Source organism: Vicugna pacos, chromosome 11 (genome assembly GCF_048564905.1).
Source record: "Vicugna pacos chromosome 11, VicPac4, whole genome shotgun sequence".
NCBI lineage: Eukaryota > Metazoa > Chordata > Mammalia > Artiodactyla > Camelidae > Vicugna > Vicugna pacos.
This window is the reverse complement of record NC_132997.1, coordinates 69,417,326-69,442,095: the sequence shown is the minus strand read 5'-3', so window position 1 is coordinate 69,442,095 and position 24,770 is coordinate 69,417,326. Positions and strand designations below refer to the sequence as shown.

Here is a 24,770-nt window from a genome sequence, read left to right as displayed (position 1 = left end):
AGGTATTGAATATAGTTCCCTTTGCTATACAGTAAGACCTTATTGTTTATCTATTTTATATATTGTAGGTAGTTATCTCCAAATTCCAAACTCCCAATTTATCCCTCCTTCCATTTTCCCCCTGGTAACCATAAGTTTTTCTACGTCTGTGAGTCTGTTTCTGTTTTGTAAATAAGATCATATGTGTCATTTTTTTAGATTCCACATATAAATGCTATCACATGGTATTTTTCTTTCTCTTTCTGGCCTACTTCACTTAGTATGACAATCTCCACATCTATCCATGTTGCTGCAAATGGCATTATTTCATTCTTTTTTTATTGCTGAGTAGTATTCCATTGTATGTATATGTATATACCACAACTTCTTTATCCATTTATCTATCAGTGGACATTTAGGTTGCTTCCATGTCTTGGCTATTGTATATAGTACTTCTATGAACATTGGGGTGTGTGTATCATTTTGAATTAGAGTTCTGTCCAGATATATGCCCAGGAGTGGGATTGCTACATCATAGGATAAGTGTATTTTTAGTTTTTTAGGGAATCTCCATACTGTTTTCCACAATGGCTACACCAAACTACATTCCCACCAACAGTGTAGGAGGTTTCTTATTTCTCCACACCCTCTCCAACTTTTATTATTTGTAGACTTTTTAATGATGGCCATTCTGACATGTGTGAGGTAATACCTCATTGTAGTTTTGATTTGCATTTCTCTGATAATTAGTGATATTGAGCATTTTTTCATGTGCCTAAGGGCCATTTGTAGGTCTTCATTGGAGAAATGTTTCCTTTGTCCATTTTTTGATTGGGTTGTTTTTGTGTGTATGTCACTGTTATTAAGTTGTATGGGCTGTTTGTATATTCTGGAAATTAAGCCCCTGTCAGTTGCATCATCTGCAGGTATTTTTTCCCATTCTATAGGTTGTCTTTTTGTTTTGTTAATAGTTTTCTTTATTGTGCAAAAGTTTATAAGTTTAATTAGGTTCCATTTGGTAATTTTTGCTTTTATTTCTATTGCCTGGGTAGAATGCCCTAGGAAAACCTTGCTAAGATTTATGTCAGAAAATGTTTTGTCTATGTTTTTCTTCTAAGAGGTTTATAGTGTCTTGTCTTATATTTAAGTCTTTAAGCCATTTTGAGTTTAGTTTTGTGTGTGGTGTGAGGGAGTGTTGTAACTTCATTGATTTATATGTGGCTGTCCAGTTTTCCCAATAGTACTTACTGAAGAGACTGTATTTTCTCCATTGTATATTCTTGCCCCCTTTGTCAAAGATTAATTACCTGTAAGTGTGTAGGTTTATTTCTGGGCTCTCTATTCTGTTCCATTGACCCACATGTCCTATTTTGTGCCAATACCATTCTGTTTTGATTATTGTAGGTCTGTAGTACTGTCTGAAGTCTGGGAGGGTTATTCCTTTAGCTTTGTTCTTTTTCTTCAGGAATGCCTTGGCAATTCTGGGTGTTTTGTGATTCCATATAAATTTTAGGATTACTTGTTCTAGTTCTGTGAAAAATATTCTGGGCAATTTGATAAGGATCACATTAAATCTGTAGATTGCTTTGGGTAGTATGGCCATTTTAACAATATTAATTCTTCCAATCCAAGAGCATGGAATGTCTTTCCATTTCTTTAAATCATCTTTAATTTCCTTTATCGTTACGTTATAGTTTTCCATATATAGTCTTTTATTTCCTTGGCCAGGTTTATTCCTAAGTATTTTTTTGATGAAATTTTAAAATTGATTCCTTTTTTCATTTCAGATGCCTGCATACATCTTTCCATGTCTTGAAGTTCAAAGACTTTGCCTGGATAGGTCTTCTTGATAATAATTCTGTCACTTTTTCCAACTGTGTTATGTGTCCCTTGATCATAATGTTCAGCTCTTTTATTGATTTAAGGAATATATTCTGTATTATATCTCTGTATGCATTTTACATGTTGCACCTCTATTTACATTTTGTTGTTTACATTTGTTGTATTCTTTCTTTCCTTTGGCAGCACTTTGTGTTATTTTTGTATGTCTGCAATCTTATTCAGTCGCTTGAGTAAGTTTTTCCCTCTTTTTTTTATTATTACGTTAAGCCTTTACTTTGTGCCATTGATTTGCTTTTCATGTGTGTCTGTTCTATTCCCAGCTGCTTCTAATGTATCTATTAGATCTGCACTGGTGGTGTTTTGGCCTCAATTTATTTCCTTAACTCTACTGTCCCTTTTTTAAATCTTGTTCTACTGTTTTAACATCTCATCTTTGAGCCTCTGCTTCATTAATGACATATACTTGTTAAGGTCCTTCACCTTGAAAATTATCTGTAAGAAAGCTGCTTCTTGTCTGAGAGTTGTGTTTTCTTCTTGAACTTGGGTCTTCAACAGTCCAGTGCATGTTCTGTTGCTTTCTTCTTTCACTGTGGTTGTTTTTGTAGCAGGTTTGTGTAGTTGTGGTAACATTTTTTTCCCCATCTTGCCCATTCATGGGTTATTTAAAGCTTACTGTTTGTTCTGACATGATGTGGTTGAATTCTCCTTGATATTCAGCCCTATTTGATATCAGTTAATTTTATCCTTTAGGCTACTATTTACTGTGTCCACTTCTCCGTAACCTGAAAGTGGAGGGCTGGGGGAAGGGAAGGGAGTAGACGTCACTACAGCTGAGTGTAGCCTTTAATGGAGGACTGTTCTTTATTCTGAATTCTTATTCAGTGTCCTATACCAGAACACTTTCCACTAAGCTAAGGCCTACCCCTTCTGGACCCTGGTGTTCAGTTCAGCACAGTGTCCTGAAAGATAAATTCTGGTGGGTCTTCATACCTTGGCTGAAATAATATGTTGGGGCTTCTGTTCTTGATGGTTTTTCATTACTTTTCTTTAGATTGGCTTCTTACCACCTCAGTTTGCTTCTCTCCAAATAGGACGGTGTGAGTCCGAATATTAAGGATTTTATCACTTACCCTCTTTCTTCAGTACTGCTTCTTGGGTGAGGTGTGATTAGAAGCCACTAAGTACAACCATACAACAGAAAATATACACATTTTCCCTTCCTGGAATCTTTGAACTTTTTAGCCAAGGTTTTATGCCATTCCTTTGTTTTCTTGTTGTTGGTAAATTTGGGGAGTCACCTTTTGCCTTTCCATTTCTCTCTTTCCCTGAAGAATAAAATTCTTTGGTGGGAAAATTCAGAATCTGTTATAAGTTCAGATATAATTGGAGTGATTAACACCAAGTATAATGGAGGGGTCACTATTGATCTCCTCCATTGTTCATTTTCCTTACTTTCTGTAATTATCTTAAAAAAATCCTTTGAAAGTGTTTAATAGACATAAGAGTTTTACATAGTAGGTGGATAAATAACTAAGTTGATAGTAAGAGAACACTTATGTTTTTGCATTGAATGACAGAAGAATCCAGCAGAAAACCATTGCCTTATGATAAAGTGCAGACAAGATTAGTCTTACTGGAAGGCTTGTCTCAACTTTAGTAGGTAGCAAATAGGTCTTTGCTGAGCTCCTTTGGTGGGAAATTTTCTGTATCCTTGGCTTTTGTTATCACCAAGTATCTGTGGTAGCAAGGTTCTAAGATGGCCCCCTTTCTGGGTGTACATGCCCTGTATAATTCCTTCCCCTTGAATGTCAATCGGCCTGATCTAATCAGGTGAGCCCTTTTCAAAGAGGGGCTAAAGATCAGAGAGGTGGAGAGCTGCACCAGATGCTCTAATACTGTGCTTGAAGATGCCACCTCTGTGAGTTGTGTAGTACTCTGAGCCTCATGACATCTCAGCCCCAGCCACAACCTTGCTTTCAGCCTGGTGAGACCCTGAGTAGAGAACCCAGTTGTGCTGTGTCCAGACTTTTGACCTACAGAACTGTGAGAACACCTGCAGAATTGGTATTATTTTAAGTCACTAAATTGTGGTCATTAATTATGTAGCAACAATATATGAATATTTTAAAAGTACTTTCTTGCCAAAACACAGCCTCCATACCCTGCTTACCGAATTGAGATTTGAGGGCAGAGTTTTGGATGAAGTAGAAAAGACAGCCTTATTTCTTTGCCAGGCAAAGGAGGTCATGGTGGGCTAATGCCTCCTGAGACTGTGATCCTGCTAGGGAGAAAAAGCAGGGAGTTTTTTTAGTAAAAGTTTAAGAGTTCAAGGGACAGAGCTAGTTTCCGTAGAGATCATATACAGGTTAACAAGTTGCTGCAAAGTTGTTCTTGTCTTTGCGGATATAGTGGTCCCCTACCTTCTGCTGGTCATATAGTTCACCTCCACCTTTCGGACTCTTAATATTCTTCTGCCCAGAATAAAGGATGCATAGGAAGTGGTGTGTGGAAGAGAGTGCTAGAGAGAAAGTATAGTTTAAGATCAGGCTGATAAATGCTCTTAGCCTTTTAAGCAGGGTGAAGCCTGGGACCTCCTGCTGCAGGCTGAGACCTACAGCTCTAACAGCAGGATATGAGGAAACCACAAGGGGCCAAAAATAACTGCAGTCATAAGCAGTTGGGGTGAGTTATAAACAATAAGATGCACAAAACACCCAACTGCTGTTTCTGAGGTGTTGGGGTCAAGAGGCGGGGACTTGGGGCAAGAGCAGGGTACTGAGCATGATCCCTGCATGCAGCACCACAAGGGGGTTGGGCAGACCACCCAAGCCTCCCTCCTCTCCAGCCCACCCTAGTCAGCAAGAGCATGAGAAAAGCCCTTTAAACCTTTATGCACTTAAACAATTACAAACATGATTACAGGTATCAGATGGTCACCGATGACAATAGGGTCCTGCTCAGTTAAATGAACATAGCTATGTACACATCCAGATTGAAAAAGAGAACATTTCCAGAACATCCTCTCTCCCCTTAAGGTAACAACTATTCTGCCTTATACTACAATGTGTTAGTTTTGCCTGTTTTGGGACATCATGTTCTCTTTTGATTTTGCCTTCTTTAGCTCAGTGTTATGTTTGTGAGAATCATCCATGTTGATGCATTAAGCAGTAGTTGGTTCATTCTTGTTGTTTTATAGAATTCATTGTGTAAATATACCACAATTTATGTACCCATTCTACTATTGTAGAATTGTGCTTACTTTGTTCTTGGAATGGATTGGTTTTACTTGGGGTTATTACCATTAGTACTGCTTTGAACATTCCTTTATATGCATTTTGATGAATTTTCATTATATACTTAGAAGAATTGCTTGGTTATAGAAAATACATACGTTTATATGCACATACACACACATATTAGCTTTAGTTGGTGTTTAGTAGCTTTAGTAGATGTTAAGAAATGGCTTCCCAAAGTTACTACATCAATTTACACTCCCACCAGCAGTGCATGACAGTTACAGTTGCTCCAAATCTTCATAAAACTCTTGGCGTTATAATTTTTTATTATTATTGTCATCATCATTATAATTTTTAATTTTAACCATTCTGATGTATGTTGGTGTATCTCAGTGTGCTTTTAATTTTCATTTTCCTTATGAATCATGATGTTTAACACCTTTTTGTGTGTTTATTGAAGGCCAGTAATTTTCAAACATTGGGTTATGATCCATTATAGGGTCATGAAATCAGTTTAGTGCATTAAGACCAGCATTTAAAAAATCTGAAGTGGAATAGCATTCAGTAGAAGAGAGTGAATTGCAAGTTATAATGGTAAGTATGGTATTGTAACACTTTTGTTTCAATTTCATATACATAAATATATGCATTTATATCTACATCTATATGCCGTCTTAGATGTACACATGTATGTCTGCATCAATTTCTTATTTATATATATAAATATATATGTTTGTACTGAGTGACTGTGGAAAATATATTTTTTTATTGTGAAAAATATTTATTCTTATTTCTTATTGTCAGAAAGGTTTACAAAACCCTTTTGTGCATTATGCATTTAAAAAAATCAACAACTTGTTTAAGACATGCTTACTCCATTTACATTTAGCACAGTCCTGGGAGATAGAGCTAATAGCTGAGATCATGGACATATGAGTCATGGCGATTTTGTTAGGCCAACCTGGAAGCCCACCATTAAGATGAAATATATAAAATAAAAGTCAAGTCCTTCATACAGTAAGTGTAAAGTCTTTGTAGTTGAATGAGGGAGAGTTACTCTAAGAGTTCATGGGCCAAAGACCCAGAATCATCCATCCTAAATACAGAGCCCTGAGTCTCTAGACCTTGAAAGAGAATCTGTGGATGGTGGCCTGGAAGTCTGTATGTTTCAGAAGCTTCTTGGTGATTCTGATAATCTGACAGTTTGGGGAACCACTATTGTAGGTTGGAGATTGCAGTGGATTTCACCTACTGGAAGGGAACAGGTCTTGTGGAAGAGATATTCTAAGTGTGCCAACCTTTTTCAAGCTTGACATTCCAAAAAACACTGTTTCAGAGTAATTCTACCTGGTTTCCTTTACCGTCTAAATTATTATTCTATAGCAGCATAATTCAGGAGAAGCCATTTAATTAACCATTAGCTATAATTTCTGTACAGTTAGAATGGAAGATAGGCAGCAGAGTTAATTTGCTTTCTAATACCTCCCCATGTGGATTGTAACTCCCTAATCCTCTTTTGCTCTAAACCCCTACTTTAATGGAACCCCTAATGTGAGTTGCATTCATTTCTCAATTATATAATACTTTGGTGCCTTTGTCTCTGAGATTTACTGTACTTTCACATTTGTATGCATTTTAAAGTTAAATTCTGAAGGCTTTATAAGCACCTCACTTTCTGATTAACAGTGCGCAGAAAATGTTAGTGTGATAAATGTTAACCATGCATATTGGGGAATATTTAGAATCAATCTAGGTTGCTTTTTTCTCCCCCTCTTCCTCAAAGGTAAGATTTATACTATACAAGATTGGAGAGAATGAATTTATAATTTGGACAAACACTGCCATGAATAGCAATATTACTTTATATAGTAATTATGGGATTTTAAATGCCAGTGAGTTCTGTTTTCTTTGTGTGAACTTATGAATGTAATAAAACACCTTTGAAAAGCCAATCAAATAAAACAACCTAAGATTTAATTGTCAGCTTTTTAAAGATTTTATGAACCAGATCATCTCTGTTGGCAGAATCACTTATGTGACTTAGGAATCACAAAATCTGCTTAAATCTTTTATTTTGTTCTTAGAATTAAAATGCCCCCCCCTTTTAACATACATTTTAATAGTTCTCTTTTATGCTAATTTTTTTAAAAACTAGATTTTTCTAGTTTTTTTAAAACCAGATTTTTCGAATCTCTGCAACTCAGATAAAATTGCTGTTAATATTTTGGTAGATATTCTTCTAGACATCTCAGTATACACACCCACATACATACTCATACAAATACCTAACTTTACATAAACAGATTAAAATAATATATGCTGTTACTTGTCCTTTAGGACTAGTCATTGTTTTCTATCCGCTTTTTGGTTGTTTGGATATCAGTAAACAGATATGTACATCGTAACTTTCAATGATTACATGATTTACACACACTATAATCTATTGATATTTAGATTGCATCTTTTTTCATCTCTATTATGTGTTTAGTTAACATCCTTGCACATTAATCATTTTGTACTTGTACAACTATATTCTTAAGACAGATTCCTGGAAGTCTGATTACTGAGCCAAAAGGCAAATGCTGATGTGTATTAATTACCAAACTGCCCTCTGAAACTGTTAACTCAGTTGAAACTCCCGCTAGTAAAATGATAGAGCACTTGTTTTTTCACACTTCCCCAATATTGAATTTTGTCTTTCTTAAAAGTTGACAAATGGCCCAAAATTCTGTCATTATTTTTAAAATTACAACTATTTAATTATTAATGAAGTTGTATATATTTCCAATTGCTTATTGGGTATTTTTATTTTTTCGTTGTTTAATTGCTTCTACTTTTATTGAGATAGTTGTCTTTTTCTCACTAACCTGTAAGAGATCTGTGAATAGTGGGCTATTGCTTTTGGACTTAAAGTTTGACATTTGACTTTTAACTCTGTACATAGTGACTTTTAAATTAAACTAATATCATTTCTTTTGTGTGTATCAAATTTTTGTCAAACACTTGTCAAAATATCATTTTATAGTTTCAAGCTTTTGTATCATGGTTAATAATGACCTTTGGCAGAACTGCAGAAATACCTGTATTTCCTCATAGTAGTCTTAGTTTAATTTTTTTACATGATAATCTTTGATCATCTGGGATTTATTTTTGAATAAGGATAAAGATAGGCCAGGCTTATTTTTACCCCAGTTGCTAGCTAGTTGTCAGACTTTATGAATATCTAATCTTTTACCCTGATTTAAAGTGACCTACTTTCTGATATTAAATTCCTTTATATCTTTGAATGTACTTCTAGGATCTTTTTTTTTCCCTATTGATCTGTCCATTTCTGAATAATTATTACTGAGTTTTTATTTCGGTGGCTTTGTACTATTTTTCAATAGAATAAGTATCCCTTCTTTTTTCACATTTTGTCTATTTTGCATATTTACTTGATGAACTTAAAAATCTATCAGAAGAAACACTAGGGTTTCCAACTAAAGTTATATAATGTTTTTTAGATTAATTGAGGGAAAATTGCCACTTTTATAATACTGGGTTTCCTTATATAAAAAAAATTTTTTTTCTCATGGATTCAAACATTCTCTTAGGTCTCTCAGTAGCATTTTATGTTTTCTTCATATAAGCCCTGGCCATTTAAAGAGATTTTTCTAGATATTTTATTTTTTGATTGTTGTTGTGGATGGAATTATTTCCTTCCATGGAATTTTATGATTGTTAATTGTTTTTTTGAAAAGCTGTTGACTTTTGTTTATTTATTTTATTTCCAGACACTTTAATGAGCACTCATATTTTTTTTCCTAATCATCTTTTCAGTTGACTTTACCCTTCAAAAGTCTTGCCAGGAAACTGAAGAAGAAAATATAACTTCTTTACTGTGGGATATGACTTGAGGCCATTAGAGAATGGAGCCTAAAATAGGCAAGTTCATGGAATATAATTTGTATATCCAGGAAGGACTGAGTATGGGCCAATTCTCATCACTGAAATGTAATATAAGTCAGACTAAATATATTAGAATGAATAAGCATGCTGTTCTTATGAGATTATTTAATATTCTGAGATGTCCTTTGGTACTCAGTCTCTCAGGATTAATCTTTGTGGGGTCAATATTATTTATATGAGCAGGAGAAAGGCTAGGTATAATTAAGCCTGAAGATGTAAGTCCTTGTTTAAGTATTGAAAATGTGAAGGTTGGAAGGGAAAACTGAATTGACTTCCTCAAGAATAGGTGTTTACTAGGTTGTGAGTTCCAGCCCTGCTATTTTTGGTATAGCCTTACAAATACAACATAATTTCTTTTCTCGTTGTGAGTAATCCTACTTCCTTCTCCTTCTAGCAAACACCTATTGCTCTAACAACCCACCATCCCAACCTCCCAGTAAGCAGGTGTAAGATGGTCTGATAATGCCATCTGGTGGCCACCTAGGAAACTATATGAACTAACCTCTTGTTGGACCTCAAAACCTGGGTTGGTCTAGTATCCTGGAAGCCAGATCCAGGCTTGGGAACAAGCAGCTTATGACTGTGGCTACCAGCAAAGGGAGAAGGTAATCAAAGTCCAAGTCCTGGCAAAGGCTGCTTGGGGGATTTGGGAAGGAGCCAAAAGCCTCCATCCATAGGAGATGATAGAGAGCAAGGACTAGTTCCAAAAAGAGATGCTTGCAAAGGCATCCCAGCAGGAAAGAGTTGCAGAGAGCTCCGGAACCAACCAAAGAGAGGGAGACTTTTAGTGGAACAGTTGCCTTCAGCCCCAGGGCAGGGATCAGTTAGATTGTGAGCTTCCAGTCTGTTCTGACTTGTGTCTTCAGGGGTTTCCTTATCTACCTTTTTTTTTTGTCCCCTTAAAATGATTTTCCCCATAGCTTAAAACTCACATAATTTCAGACAGTTACACAAAAGGCAAAGTCTGCTCCACACTTCCCTCCTCCGCTCTCTTTCCCCTCTTTCTCCCATGCTCCCTCCTCCCTACTTCCTTTCTCTTTTCCCTTCCTTTTCAACTCTTACTCTTGAGTTCTCAGGAAAACCTCCCTCTTTCTCCACTTTCATTCTCTTTGAGAGCCAAAACATAACCGTAATTGCAGCTGACAAACCTAGAGATAGTGCTTGTGGGTCAACTTTATCAAGGACAAGGGAAGGTGGAAGTGAAACGGAGAACTGGTACCACTGACACCTGCATCCTTGGAAGGGATCAGGAGTCCCTTCACCATCTTCAAGGGGCTCAGTCCTCCTGTTCACCCCTGCAGGATTTCCCTGTATGCCTGCATTCAAGATTTGTGTCTCTTTTATTCATTGCCACATCCTCCACATTTAAAACAGCATCTGGCATATAAAAAGGGCTCTATTGATATTTGCTGAAGAAATGAATTAATATTCTTCATGAATAAGCAAATCTGGCTTATTCTTTTTTTTTCTTTTTTTTTAACTATATTTCAGTTCTGCCTTGTTGTGAGTGTTGCATTGATTCTAATTTTCACTGTGAAAGCCTGATTTGCCACTTTTGTGGGATAATTTAAGCATAACATGTGAGGGTATTTCTAGCACAAAGATAATTATTTTTAAAATTCCAACCTATGAAGTAACAGACTTTCAGAAAAGAACATGTTGGTAAGTGCGGGTTTCTCTGTACCTTTCCTTTTCGTGTTGCAGGAGTGTATCTTTTATATACATCAATGAAGTAAAAAGCCCAACGAAATGGCTAGCTTTTACCTGTCTGGACTTCCCAAGTGCTCTGTGAATCCTCCCCCAAATAGAAGCAGAGACCATTAAATACAGAGGAGAAAACAGATTTGGAAAGCTGAAAACTGCTAAGCGTTTGGCAGAACGTCTTGCTGAATATGTTTTCTGTGTTTCCTGAGTCTCTTTTGCATTATAAATCCTTGATAACAGAGACAGAGAAATATTTATTCCCTATATAGAACTAAATAAGCACAGAGAAAACGTTGGGTTTGCCTCATATTTTTCAGAACTGTGCCCTTCCATGTGGTCTTCCTTAGAACTGGAGAGATGAGACAGGCTGTTTTTATTTTCTAGATTGTTCCTGTGACATTTCTTTTGCATGAGACATTTCTGGGGTGGACAAAAAAAAAAAAAAAGGTCATTTTCCATTCCAAAACCCTAGGATTTCCTAACTATCTTGTAAATCTCTGTGATCTTAAAGAAGAGCTTTCACTACAGGGCAAAGGGGAAGTTAGCATGAATTAAAAGCTGGTCTGCATTAAGACAACGAAGGAGATCAGCGGGTATATACTATCCGAGTGTGGCAGACCCTGGCTAATTCACAAAGATGTGTCACATCCCATATCAGGTGTGATATTTTGTTCTTGGCTGATTTCAGTGGCAGTGGTCATGGGGGGAGGGTGGATATTGAATCTTTACTGTATTGACTACATGGAATGTGAGAAGCTACAAGGTATGAAAAACGAACGGACAAGCATTACAGGCAGGGGGCTCTTGGAGGGAATGCTGGCAGTGCTGTTGCTGAAACTTGGCTTCCACATCCCCCTTACTGAACTGAGAATGGAGGACAGAGTTTCAGATGAAGTAGAAAAGGCAGCTTTATTTCTTTGCCATGCAGCAGAGGTCACAGTGGGCTAATGCCTCCGAGACTGTGAGCCTGCCGGGGATAGAAGGCAGGGGGGTTTACAGTAAAAGTTCAAGCATTCAGGGGGCAGCCCTGGTTTCCACAGAGGTCACCTGCAGGGTAACAGACGGTTGCAAAGTCGTCCTTGTTGTTGCAGCTACAGCAGTCCCCTTTCTTCTGCTGGAGATGATGTTCATCTCCGGCTCGGGAACTCTTCCGGTATTCTTGGGCCTCGAACAAAGGTGCTTTGGGAAGGGGTCTGTGGAAAAGTTGCTCTAGAGAAAAACTTGTGCAGTTTAAAGTCGGGTTGATAAATGCCTGTAGCATTTTAGGTAGGCTGAGGCCTGAGACCTCTTGCTGCAGTGTTTGAGCAGGCTGGGACAACAATACAAAGAAACCACAAGGGACTAAATGGAACTGCAGACATGCACAGTTAGGGTGAGTTATGAACAAGATGAGCAAAGCACCCAACTGCTGTCTCTGAGGTGTCGGGAGCAAAATGAGGAGGATGGGCGGATCCTCCAAGTTTTCCCCTCCTCTCCAGCCTAACCCTGGTCAACAAAAGCATGAGCAAAGCCATTTAAACTATTATACAAAATTACAAATAGCATATGGTCACTGATGACGATAGGGTCCTGCTAGGTTACAGTGCCTTTGGCTGACTGTGTGACCTGGAAAAAAAAAATGTGACCTCTCAGAGCCTTAGAGTATGTACCTTTCTGCAAAATGGAAATAATGATCCCATTCCTTAGAAGGACTGTTGTGAGGGAGCTACTAGGTGTAAAGCCTGGCACCCGGCTTGTGGTCCTTCCCCATTGATGCGTTGTGATCTGGGTAATCATGTGTTCTCCATCCACTTCTCCAGGTACCTGGGGATCACGAGGCCGCTAACGTACCCTGTGAGACAGAACGGGAAATGCATGGCCAAGATGATCCTCTCCGTTTGGCTCCTCTCCGCCTCTATCACTTTACCGCCACTCTTCGGCTGGGCTCAGAACATCAACGATGGCAAGGTGTGCTTGATCAGCCAGGATTTTGGCTACACAATTTACTCCACCGCTGTGGCATTTTACATCCCCATGTCTGTCATGCTTTTCATGTACTACCAGATTTACAAGGCAGCCAGAAAGAGTGCTGCCAAGCACAAGTTCCCCGGCTTCCCTCCTCGTCTGGAGGAGCCGGACAGCGTCATCGCCCTGAACGGCATGGTAAAGCTCCAGAAGGAGGTGGAGGAATGTGCAAACCTTTCGAGACTCCTCAAGCACGAACGGAAAAACATCTCCATCTTTAAGCGGGAACAGAAGGCAGCCACCACCTTGGGGATCATCGTCGGAGCCTTCACTGTGTGCTGGCTGCCATTTTTCCTCCTCTCGACAGCCAGACCCTTCATCTGTGGCACAGCCTGCAGCTGCATCCCGCTGTGGGTGGAGAGGACATTTCTGTGGCTGGGCTATGCAAACTCTCTCATTAACCCCTTTATCTATGCCTTCTTCAACCGGGACCTGAGGACCACCTACCGCAGCCTGCTCCAGTGCCAGTACCGGAATATCAACCGGAAGCTCTCGGCTGCAGGCATGCACGAGGCCCTGAAGCTTGCTGAGAGGCCCGAGAGGCCTGAGCTTGTGCTGTAAGGTCATTTATCACTATTTCCTCTTATTCCCCCAACCCTTCTATGGAACTTCCTTTTGAAGCAGGTCTCAGAAAGCTTCCTGAGTCAGCAGCTAGCTTATTTCCTACTAAACACATCAGATTCAGAATCCCGTAGGCTCCAGACTTCCACCCAATCGAATTCTGAAAGCCAAAGATGGGTATTCAGTTGGACTGGAAGAAGACCGATTTGCTGATGAATTGCAGCTAATGGCATCGATGACAAGGAGGGTGATGTTTTTCATCCTTTCTCCATAAATACCATCCAAATTAGGTCCTTATATCTCCAATTCTTGTAACATTATCATTTTAATTGCTGTTACTCTTACATCCAGTAAAATCCTTTTGATGACCTCATCCTTTACTGATAAACTCTTTGAGGAAGGAGGCAAATTCACATGGGCCAAGGAAGCTGTCTGAGACAATGGGGAGTGGTCAGTCTGGGGAGATGCCAGGATGGCGCAACGTCCTGAAAGCTACTGAGCTTTCAGAAAGTGCTCCCCATCATCTTTAGGAGTTGGGAATTGGTACGGAGTTGTTGACTTTGTCTAGGAAGTCAAAGTCATTAGTGACTTTTCGAGAAGCAATTACAAAAGGGTGCTGGGTCTGGAAAAGGATAGCCAAGGGCCAACAGTGATAGGGAGATGGGAGTTTCACATGAAACAGAATGAAAGTGGCATTATGTAAAGAAGGAAGGAGCTAATATAGCAGAGTCAGCAGGTCACATGAAGATCTTGTTTTAAACTGGAGAGGGAGGAGACGTCTTCATGTTTGAAAGCTGAGAGGAAAGAGACTGGATGGAGGAAATGGAAGGTGCTGTTGAGAGGGTGCAGATCAGTGTGGACGTGAGAGAAGAGGTGGTGTTCCTCTTCACAGACCCTGGTTCTCCGGGACAGGCCAGAGAACCACAGACCCCTGTAGCTGAGAGGGACCGCCCCAGTCATCTTGTCCAGTCCTTTCATTTGACAGAAGAGGTAACTGGGACCTGGAGAGTGAGCTGTCTGTCCACAGCGAGCTGGCGGTAACGCTGGTCTAGATCCTGTGTCCTATGAGCCGTACCTCTGTATACTCTCCATACACTGGACTGCCTTTATGTGTCATCAGGCTGGATACGGCTACCTCTGTGCTCTCAGCTGTCTCAGGGAACAGCCCTGCCAAGGAAGGTCCCAAAGTGTCCAGACGCACTTACACTGCAGTAGACCCCAGAGGCTCCAGACTAGGGTGCACTCCAGATAACTCTGAAAACCTCAAGGATCTCAGCCTGTTCTCTGACTTGTCACCAGGATGAAGGAGGCAGAAACAGCTTCCTCATATGGATGAGGGAAGCCAGAGGTCATCAGTTCTTGTCCTAAGAACTAGTTGTAAGACTACAGGTATGAGAATTCTTGAGCTGTGAAAAGCTTCATGGGTGTTTATTTTCACTTCTATCATACACACTCTTTTGTACATATGATATTGTTCACAGCAAAAAGTTAAAAAGGTTTTTTTTTTAAAGAATACAATCTTAGGTTTCAGAATATGTACTGTGAGCAACCTATATCCCCAGGGATCTTTCCAGGCCTATAAGATTCTTATTCAATTGACCACTAGTGTTTGTCTACCAGGACCACATTCTAAATTCCTTCAGAGATGGGGTTAGGTCTTAGTCAAAATCCTGTTTGCAGAATCTAGTACAGTGCTCAACACAAAATAGACAATACGTAAAAGCAATGATTTCTAACAGTTACTGAACACCTACATCATTCTACCTGTGAAATAGGGGTTCTGGCATCCCCGATTTTCAAAAGAATAGCTGAGGCTCAGAGACATAAAGTAACTCACCTAAGATCACATTGCCCCTAAGTGGTGGATATGGTGTGAATCACCCAGTGCATGTGCTCTTAACTGTTACTCAGCACTGCTTGTCAAGTGACTTCAGCCTGTGGCAGTGAAGAGCTATCAAATGTTTTTGAGCTGGAGATTTTAGCCATCGGCTCTCTAGGAAGACAGTTAGAAAAGCCTGTTAGTAGAAGTAAGTTAAGTTTATTAGACTCACTGCAGCTTAGGAGGACACCTCCTTGACAGACAGAGTCTCGGTAGTTTCTCAGATGGAGAAAATAAGGAAAGGACGTTGGTAGAGTTTTAGGGCTTGGGCTGTGTCACGTGAAGGTAGCGAAGAGGTGAGAACTGGGCAGAGTTTATGACATGATAGCTTTGGATTGGTGGCTACAGCTAAGTGAGGGCCTTGAAGCCAGTATTAATGAGCAAACTATGAGTTTGCTTACTCGGTGAGTAAGCTAGTTGAGTTGGTGTGCAGTATTATTTTTTGGAAGCAACTATTTCCTGGCACAATACTGATTATTTTGCCAGGCCCCAGAGTTGGCTGGTTAGCACAGGAACAGGAAAGCATGTTGGCTTCAGTTCCCAGGGGTAACATGCTGAGAGAGATGTTTGAAGAAAGGCTCTCTGACAGCAGTGAGAAGGGCAGGTAAAATAGGAAGACGTGGCAGGGGGTCCAGTTAAGCAGCCAGTGTAGAGACTAGGAAAGAACCATTGAGGTCCTGAACTTGAAAATATGACTGTGTTTGCCTCCTATAGCCTCCAAGAACTTGCAAATAATTTTATTTTTTTTAGCTAATAATTCACACATAATTCAGATCGTTCACAAAATGCTAATTTTTCAAATGTCACACCAACAAGTACTCCAGCTTAAAATAATACTCACCCACATTTATTGACGATTCACTCTCAGGTACCAGGCTGAGCACTCTTGTGTGAATTCTATCGCTTAATCCTTAAAACTTTCTCAGAGGTTGGCTTCCTTCATCTCCATTCTGTTGGGGAGGCCAAATAATTTTTTCAAAGTCATACATATAGAGCTGGATTTGAACCCAGGAAATCTGTGTTCAGATATATCTTTTAGCTTCTACACTGCTGAGCCTTTTATAAAAGTAAATTAGCTAACATGACATCTGGGGATATTTGCCTGTGTGTCTCTAGCTAGTGTGGAATCTTGGGTATTATTTTCCTGTTAACCTAACACAGCAGACTTTCACTGTGAAAGGCCAGAGAGTAAATATTTCAGGCTTTGCTAGCCACAGGCCTCCATTGAAACCACTTGTTTCTACCTTTGTAGTGAGAAAGTAGCCCTAGACACAAGTAACCAAAGGAGTATGGTGGTGTACCAATAAAACTTTATTTACAAAACCAGGTAGCCAGCTGGATTTGGCCCACAAGTCATAGTTTACTGTCCCCTGTTCTCAGAAAATGACTTATTCTATCGCTCTCTGAATTTATAATTATCAATTTTATGTATAATTATTGAATGTTAAAATCATTTGGGATGATTGGCCTAAATATTCATTAACTTTAGGAAATTCCTGATTAGAGAATTGGAATAGCTGCTTTTTAAAAAATTCTATACCAGGCAGCTTTCTTTTGCATTCTGTGTGGGAGGACTCCTTTTAAAATTTTTGTTTATAATTGTGTCATTCATTGAGGAGGACACAGAAAACTCATGCTGTCTCTCCTGTCTTAGTGCACACATTCCTAGTGTACAGACCATGCATAAACACACACACTCATTCATTCTCTTTGTGTTGAGAACAAAGGAAAGGTGGAGACAGGAAAAGCTGTAGGATTCAAAGGAGAGGAAAATAACTCAGCACTTACCCTAACCCTGACCAGGGAAGACTTCCTGAAGGATATGGGCTTGCATATGTCTATGAAGGTCAAAGCATTTATAACTAAAGGAGATTAGAGATGGCATTCCACATGAAGGAGACATTTTATATGGGGGCACCAGTGTGGGACTTTATGCAGAGGATGGTCTGCTTGGAGCTAAGCACGGTTATGGGGAAGATTTGGAGATCATAATGGAAAGGTCAAATGAGATTATGTTATGAAGAATCTTCCATTTCAGTCCCAGGAATTTGGGATTTTAGTATAGACAAGTTGAGAAACCCTAGTTTGGACAGAAGTAAGCCATTGCCTGAATCTCTGCAAGTAGGAGAATGGAATCACCAAAGTGACAAAGACTGATTTGGTGGCATCATGTGGAATGAATCAGAAGGTAGAGGCTGGAAGTAAGGCTTCTCTTCGTTGGCTTGTTTTCTCCAGAAACATTTGAGGGCCTGTTGTGTACCAGGCATGGTGCCAGGCATGGCAGGGGATGAAAAGACAAGTGACAATTCTTGCCTCTGGAAATTCATAGTCAAGTGATCTGGGGTGGCGGTACACGTGGTGGTGGCTAGGAAAAGACTAGTAACCAGAACACCCCACGTGGTCCACACTCTGCAGAGTGGCACTCAGGTAAACACCAGTTGGCTCACCCAAAGCAATCATAATTCTCGTGGAGTCTCTGGAAGAAGGATGTGGCATCGAATCCATCGCCCACAGCAAACCTTCTTAGAACCCTTTGTCCCCCTTTGCTGTCTCTCTAGCAATCACACTTCTTGGGCCAGTCCAGAGACTCCAGCCCTTTTCTCTTCCTCTGGCTTCTTGGGTTCTAATCTCTTTAACTTTCGCCCCTAATTCCACCTTCTCGGCTCTATTTTTTTCTCCTACGCAGTATTCTTCCTTTCCTGTATAAACAGTCTACTAGATTGTGTATTGCTACTTTCGAAACTTAGTCATTTTTCCCCCCATCTTCTTGATCAGCGTAAGAGGCTCAGGAGTCCAGCAGGCACTCAAGAGTCCTCCTAGGGTAGGGAGTGAACAGAGGGAAAATGCTATGAGTGCTTCACTGGTCATTTTAATTCACTACTCTAAACTACAGTCTTTGTCACCTTTTCACAAGTATTCAAATAGTGGTAATAGAAGACCAAATATGATAATGTGATAGAAGCAAGGGCTTTTTTTTTTTTTTAATTTGATGATTTTATTTATGGATTTGCTTTGAATCACCATAAATGGCTTGTAAATGTCACGTTTGGATGTCTTTTGTTCTTTGACACCATTACTGTGAATAATACTGAAAAGTGGTTTCTAAAATACTTCCATAGAAAAGAATTTCATGAAATCGTTTTGAAGTAGCTCTGCCTTTCCCTCTCCCTTCTCCTCTTCAATGAGCCTCTCGTAATCCCTGTCGATGGCAGTGGTGAATTGTAGCAGAGCAACCTTGAGTTCCTGCCTTGAATTCCATCAATACGCTGTGCCATGGTTTTATACTGACACTTTGGAGTTCAGGGTGATTTTCCCTTTTCATTACTGAAATCTTTCATTAAAAAAAATAAGATGAAATGGGTCTCAGTGGAAATTAGGAAGAAGCAACAGGGTCCCTGAAACCCTGGGTATCTTGTGGTGGGATGTTGTCTTAAAGACAGAGACAAACAAAAAGTTAGCTATTCCATAGCTTTTCTTCCCCCAGAGTAGTATATTCCTCATCATTGACTAGCTGGAATTCAGCACTCCATTTTTATCAAATCATCAATTAGTACTAATTATAGCTTGTTCACTTCATGCTTTATAGTTGCCTACGCTTTAACTTTGCAGTGTCTCTTTCAAGTAAGAAAGGCAGGCTATTGACCTCCCTTCCTTTTTTTAATATTTTTGTTTGTTTTCTTAGTAGACAGTAAGTACACATAGCACAAAAGCAGTACAGACATGTCTACAAGAAAAATAAGCCTTGGGGGGAACGTCTTAGGAAGGAAATACCCATGGTGGAAATCATGAAGGAGGTGATATTTGGGATGGGTCTTGAACGAAGAGTAGGAGTTGAGATTTGCAGATACTAACTACTATATATAAAATAGAAGAACAGCAAGCTTATACTGTACAGCACAGGGAGCTAAACTCAATTATCTTTTAGTAACCTATAATGAAAAAGTATGACAACGAATATATGTGTGTATATGTATGACTGAACTATTATGTTGTACACCAGAAATTGACACAATGTTGTAAACTGACTATACTTCAATTTAAAAAGAAAGGGATGGCAGGGGTAGCTGTGGGTTTAGGGCTACTCAAGGCAGGGGGAACAGTATGGACAGAGGGACATAGACATGGAGAGAGGTGAATAAAGAACCTGGGGCATGTCTTCAGCAGGACCTGGAAGCTGGGTAGATTAGGGTCAGATGGACGGGCCACATGAGCAATGTGAGTAGGGGGAGAGATGAAGGCTTTTGACCTGGAGTGAGACCAGGACTGCAGCATAAATTGAGGTTCACAATAGGAGAAGGGAGATGGGTAGGAGACCAGTGTGAAAGTGAGGTCTCCTGTCTGGAGGGCCCGCACTGGGAGGGTATCATTGAGACTGGTAAAGAGACCAAGGATGTCTGGATGTTTGGAAGTTGACTAGGCAGGTGGTGAGGAAATGGAGACTTCAGAGATAGTGCTTTGATCCTGGAGGGGGTCAGTAAAGTTTTTGAACCATTGTGAGTGGCAGAGGAAGTGCAGTCTCTCCTCCTCGGGGAGAAGAGGCAGAGGCCCCAGGCTGGGGACAAGTATGGAGCACCACCGGGGACACAGCCTCTTTCCAGTGCTCCCAGCTGCCGCCAGCCTGGAGTTGTGGGTCTGAGCAGGAGCACGGCGCTTCTCCTCAGGCACCGTTGTGTGAGGTGAGGAACCAAGCGAGAGATGGTGTCTGATGGAGAAACCAGTCCTGTCACCAGGAAAACCCATGTGTCACGTCTTGGCAGCCAAGAGGGAGGGGCACTTTGAATGGGGTGGGCAGGCAGAGGCAGGGGGCGCAGTGCCAGGACCCTCATAGACCTAGCTCTCCAGCACATGGATGTCATTTGGTGAGTCCTGTGAAGCTACAGCGAGGGGAGTGTGTATCTAGAGGGACTGTGGCTCTGCACCAAGAAGAAAGAGGCTCTTCCTCAGCCTTTGGCCAAGAGTTTTCCGACTCATGTCACTTCTGTGAATCTGGGAGGAAGGCAGTGAGGGGGCGTGGCTTCCTGTAATGCACCCTCCTCGGTGTGAAGGAGAGAACACTTCTCATTGTAGTCATCATTATTCTTCTCATGTACGGCGAGTGCAGTAGTATATTGCAAGGATTATTGGGGGTAGAGCCGTTTGGGGCTACAGCTGTATTATAAAAGTGAATTTCTAAATGGGTTCTCTGGGGCTGATTTGCAAATATATTAAGGCCCTGGCAACTGTCAAAGTTATGAAACTGATGAAAAGAGCCGTAGCACCTTTTCTTTCCCCTTAGAAACCACAAATAATTCAAATTACTGAATGCTGTGAAAATTAAATCCACCCACCGCAAAATGAAAAGTCACATCTACAATTCTGCTAAATCATTTTCTTGCCTCCTCTCTCTTTCTCTCTCTCTCTAGACAGAACTCTGACTACTGTAGAAAAAAAGTCATGATTCATGATCAAAAGTGAAATAATAGAGATGAAATAAACAAGGGCAAGACAGAGGTGGAAACAGAACAAAGTCATTTGCCGAGACGGCGGAATGGAATGCTGCTTCCGGCCTTTTTTGGGATGGCTAACATGTGACCAGCAAAGTTTTTCAGCTGTACAGAGTCTATTACAAGGGAGACGGTGACCTCTCCTTTTCTTCTGTGGATCAGTGCTGCTGTGTGCACATGAAAATAGTTCTCCGTTTCCGATGGTCCAATGAGCTCAGCAGTAAGCACACGCACAGAACTGAGTTCCAGAAAGGAAACAGTTTCTGGTGCTTTGCTTCTGTCCAAGTCCAAGTTCTGTGCAAGTGGAAGAAAGTTCCCATGCGACTTTCCATGCTTCTGAGTCTGGGCCTTGGGGTGAATATTCAGGAATCATTCATGAGACAGATGTATTTTGTCATAGGACAGAAGGGTGTTTTCCCAAGCAAACTGCGGTAAGCCTAGTGCTGAACACATTGCATGTCCACGTTAGAAAACAGAACCCCATCATCAGCAAATACAAGTGATCTCCCAGAGCCGTGTCTGTTTAAAGCTTCTGTCAGTTTGGCTTTTCCGCAGGGTCCCTGTGACTCCCCCACCAATGTACTTTCCTTGTTAACTCGCTTCTTGTTACGGTGTATCTCAGGAACAGATCTCAGGATGGAGAGAATCATAAAACCTGAATAAAGCTTTTTCCTGCACTCACTCTTCTTTTGGGGGACTGGAGGGGTCCCCGAGAGGTGAGGGAGTTTTCCCAGAATGGAGAGTGAGGGCTACCTCACCACATTATGTATTAACATGATTGTTGGCACTGAACTTTTGATTGTCATTGACACCTGGGTGCATGGGCTGGTCCCTAACTGTGAGTTTTGTTGGGGGGAGGTGTGGGAATAATGGGGTTTCCATGAAGGGCTGTGATGCCTCTGAGGATGGAATAGCCACCTGTTAATTCTTGCTGAGCAGTGTTGTATTGAACGGAATTGTGTGAATTGGAGGTCACCTGGGCCAATGTTGGGAACATTCCAGAGGATTCTGTTCCTCCCAGAGGATTTGTTCTTGTGTTCTCTGTGTCTTAAATCAAATGTGTGCCTGGCCAGTTCTGTTCTCCCCTATCCCTCTCAGAAGTGGTAGGCATTAAAGGCAGGTAAGGAACTGGAAAAGGTCCTTTTGTAGATAGTGTTTTTTTTAATGGTTCTATGTAAGATGTATGAGCTAAGGAGACAGAAAGACATAGATCAGAGGAGAGAACCTCTAAAGGGGGGAAAAAATGAATGCAAACCTTCATTTGATAAAAGAGAACTGAAAGAATATTATTTTCCTACAATATATGCAGCTGTTCTCTCATAGGATCATGTGGAATTTCAACATGGATGATGGATTTCTTCCAACTTTCACTGACATTGCTTCTTACCATACACAGAGAAAGATCTGCCTTTCTGAAAAAAAGGGGGGGAGGGTGGATGCCGTCCTTCCAGACAAAGCTTGTACAAATTCCTGAACCACAGATTTGCTCACATGACTGTATATACTTACATTCATAATTTAAATGATGCATTCTGGTCAGATACATGTTGTTAAATTTGAAAATGTTTTATTACATTACATCGAATAAAGTTTATTTGTAGCTGTAATAAAGAAACTTCAGTAATGATTTCTAAATGAAAGTCTGATATTATAAATGTCACTCTATGTAGAAGAGCAGAAGGGCAAACTTTATAGATTTGCTACAGTCCTAACAGGTAGTTAGGACAGTTCTGTAATTAATTGCATTTCACTGTGAGGATTCATTCATTTTGTACCTTTTTTTTTTTTAAGAATGAGCATTCATTCCTTGACTTGATTAATGAACGTTTATTGGGCTCCTGCTACATTCAGCGCTGTGGATGGACATCGAGGGAACCAGGATGGGTAAAGCAAGTCCTTACTTTTGAGGAGTTTGCCATCAGATAGAAGGCAGACATTTCCCAGATTGTCACCACATAGTAGAGTAGTTGGTAGGGAGCGCCATGTTTCTTTCCTGTAGTATAATATGATGGGTTGTTATAGTTAATTGGATTGATTTAGACTTTCACATGTGTTTGATTTTTTTATTAGGATTTTAGTTATTCGAATTGGCTCTTTATCCCACCTGATGTGAACGCCTGACATTGAACTCTCTGCTTCATTCTGGCTACAGGGGCTGGACACAGGACACTGTGCTTTCTGCGTACGACAGCCAAAGGAAAGGAAAAGATAGAAATTGAGAGAGAATGAGAAAAATATCAAACCGTTTATACTATTTCACCTACAATATAGTTTGAGCCAAAGTTGTGGCTTGTGTGCTAACTAGGAATTGGGAAAAATCACGGAAGCAAACATTTTACATATGTTTTATGACAATTGGGCAAGAATGACTGTTATGACTAACCTCCTTGCTCTAGGGTATCAGCTGTCATCTTCTGGTAAGGCTGAGTATTGGGAAATGGTGCTGGAGAAATAACGTACTTGGAAGAGATACCTCAGTGACTGTTGCCTTCATGTTGAGTTTTATTTTGTAAATATTAAACAAGACACTTACAGAGTTCCTAGGTTTCTGGAAACGGTTTCGTACCTTCTTAAAGCATCTACCATGGTGTCCTCCTATGCTTGAGATGCGTGTATATGTTTCTGATGATCATATTTTCATGCAGTTTTTTCAGATTCATTGATAACAGGCATGATGAGCTTAACAATCCGAGTAGAAAATTCAGGCAACTTTTCAAATATTTTATGCTAACATAATAACTTTTGAATTGCATGTGGAGGTGATGGGAATTTTCCTTTCAGCATTTTGATTGTGACCTGAGTACTCAATTTAATGGACAGAAATATTTGCAAATCCTGCATTTTTTAAACAGTCCATACTCCTCCCCATGTGAGTACCTTCACGCATGCTTCCCCTCTCTGTCTGGAATCTTCTTCCTGTTCTCAATTATTTCTTCAACGTATGTCTTCATCATTGTTCAGTAATTCTTCAAGGGCATGGACTGTGTCTGTTTTTTTCATCAGTATGTCCACCGCCGAGCACCATGCTTGGAACATATATGGTAGGAAAATAATAAATATTTCTTTTTTTATTGAAGTTTAATTGATTTACAATATTGTGATTCAGTTATTTTTTTTCATATTTTTCCCATTTTTGGTTATTACAAGATAATAATAACTGAGTAGTATTCCCTGTGTTATACAGTAAGTCCTTGTTGCTTATTATTTTATACATAGTGTTTACCCGTTAATCCTGTACTCCTGATTTATCCCGCTCTCCCATCCTTTTCCCCTCTGGTAACCATAAATCTGTTTTCTGTGTCTGTGAGTCTGTTTCTATTTTGTAAGTAGATTCATTTGTATTATTTTTTAGGTTCCACATACAAGTGATACCATATGATATTTGTTTCTCTCTGTCTGACTTCACTTAGTGATATTCTCTGGGTCTATCCATGTTGCTGCAAATGGCAATATTTCATTATTTTTTATGTCTGAGTAATATTCATGGCTGTGTATGTGTGCGGGTGTGTGTGTAGTCACAACATCTTTATCCAGTCATCTGTTGATGGACACTTAGGTTGCTTCCATGTCTTGGTTATTGTAAATGGTGCTGCTGTGAACGTTGGGATGCTTGTATCTTTTCAAATTAGAGTTTCTGTCTTTTCCAGATATATGCCCAGGAGTGAGATTGCTGGATCATACGGTAAGTCTATTTTCAGTTTTTTGAGTTCTCCATAGTGGTTGTACCAATTTACATTCCCACCAACAATGTCAGAGGGTTTCCTTTTTTACACACCCTCTCTAGCATTTATTATTTATAGGCTTTTTGATGATGGCCATTCTGACCTGTGTGTGGTGATTCCTTACTATGGTTTTGATTTGAATTTCTCTAATTATTAGCAATATTGACCATCTTTTCATGTGCCTGTTGGCCATCTGTATGTCTTTGGAGAAGTGTCTATTTAGGTCTTCTGCCCATTTTTTTTATTGGGTTGTTTTGGGTTTTGTTTTTTTTTTTGATATTGAGTTGTATGAATTGTTAGCATATTTTGAAAATTAACCCCTTGTTGGTTGCATCATTTGGAAATATTTTCTCTCATTCTGTAGGTTGTATTTTCTTTTTGTTGATGGTCTCCTTTGTTGTGCAAAAGCTTT

The 24,770-nt window shown here is 39.9% G+C and overlaps 1 protein-coding gene across 2 annotated transcripts in view; it reads left to right on the top strand.

The window, feature by feature from the left end:
• Window positions 1-21,313, top strand: part of HTR7 (5-hydroxytryptamine receptor 7) — an 82,962-nt gene extending 61,649 nt beyond the window's left edge. Inside the window, exons 2-3 of one of the 2 annotated variants that reach the window (XM_006211046.4) lie at window positions 12,509-13,270; window positions 20,556-21,313. In XM_006211046.4, coding sequence (XP_006211108.3) covers window positions 12,509-13,270; window positions 20,556-20,607 — 814 coding nt within the window. In that variant the 3' untranslated portion in view covers window positions 20,608-21,313. Of the gene's footprint in view, window positions 1-12,508; window positions 13,276-20,555 lie in introns of both variants that reach the window. The other variant, XM_072971584.1, reaches the window with a different exon arrangement.
• Window positions 21,314-24,770: the final 3,457 nt, after the last annotated feature.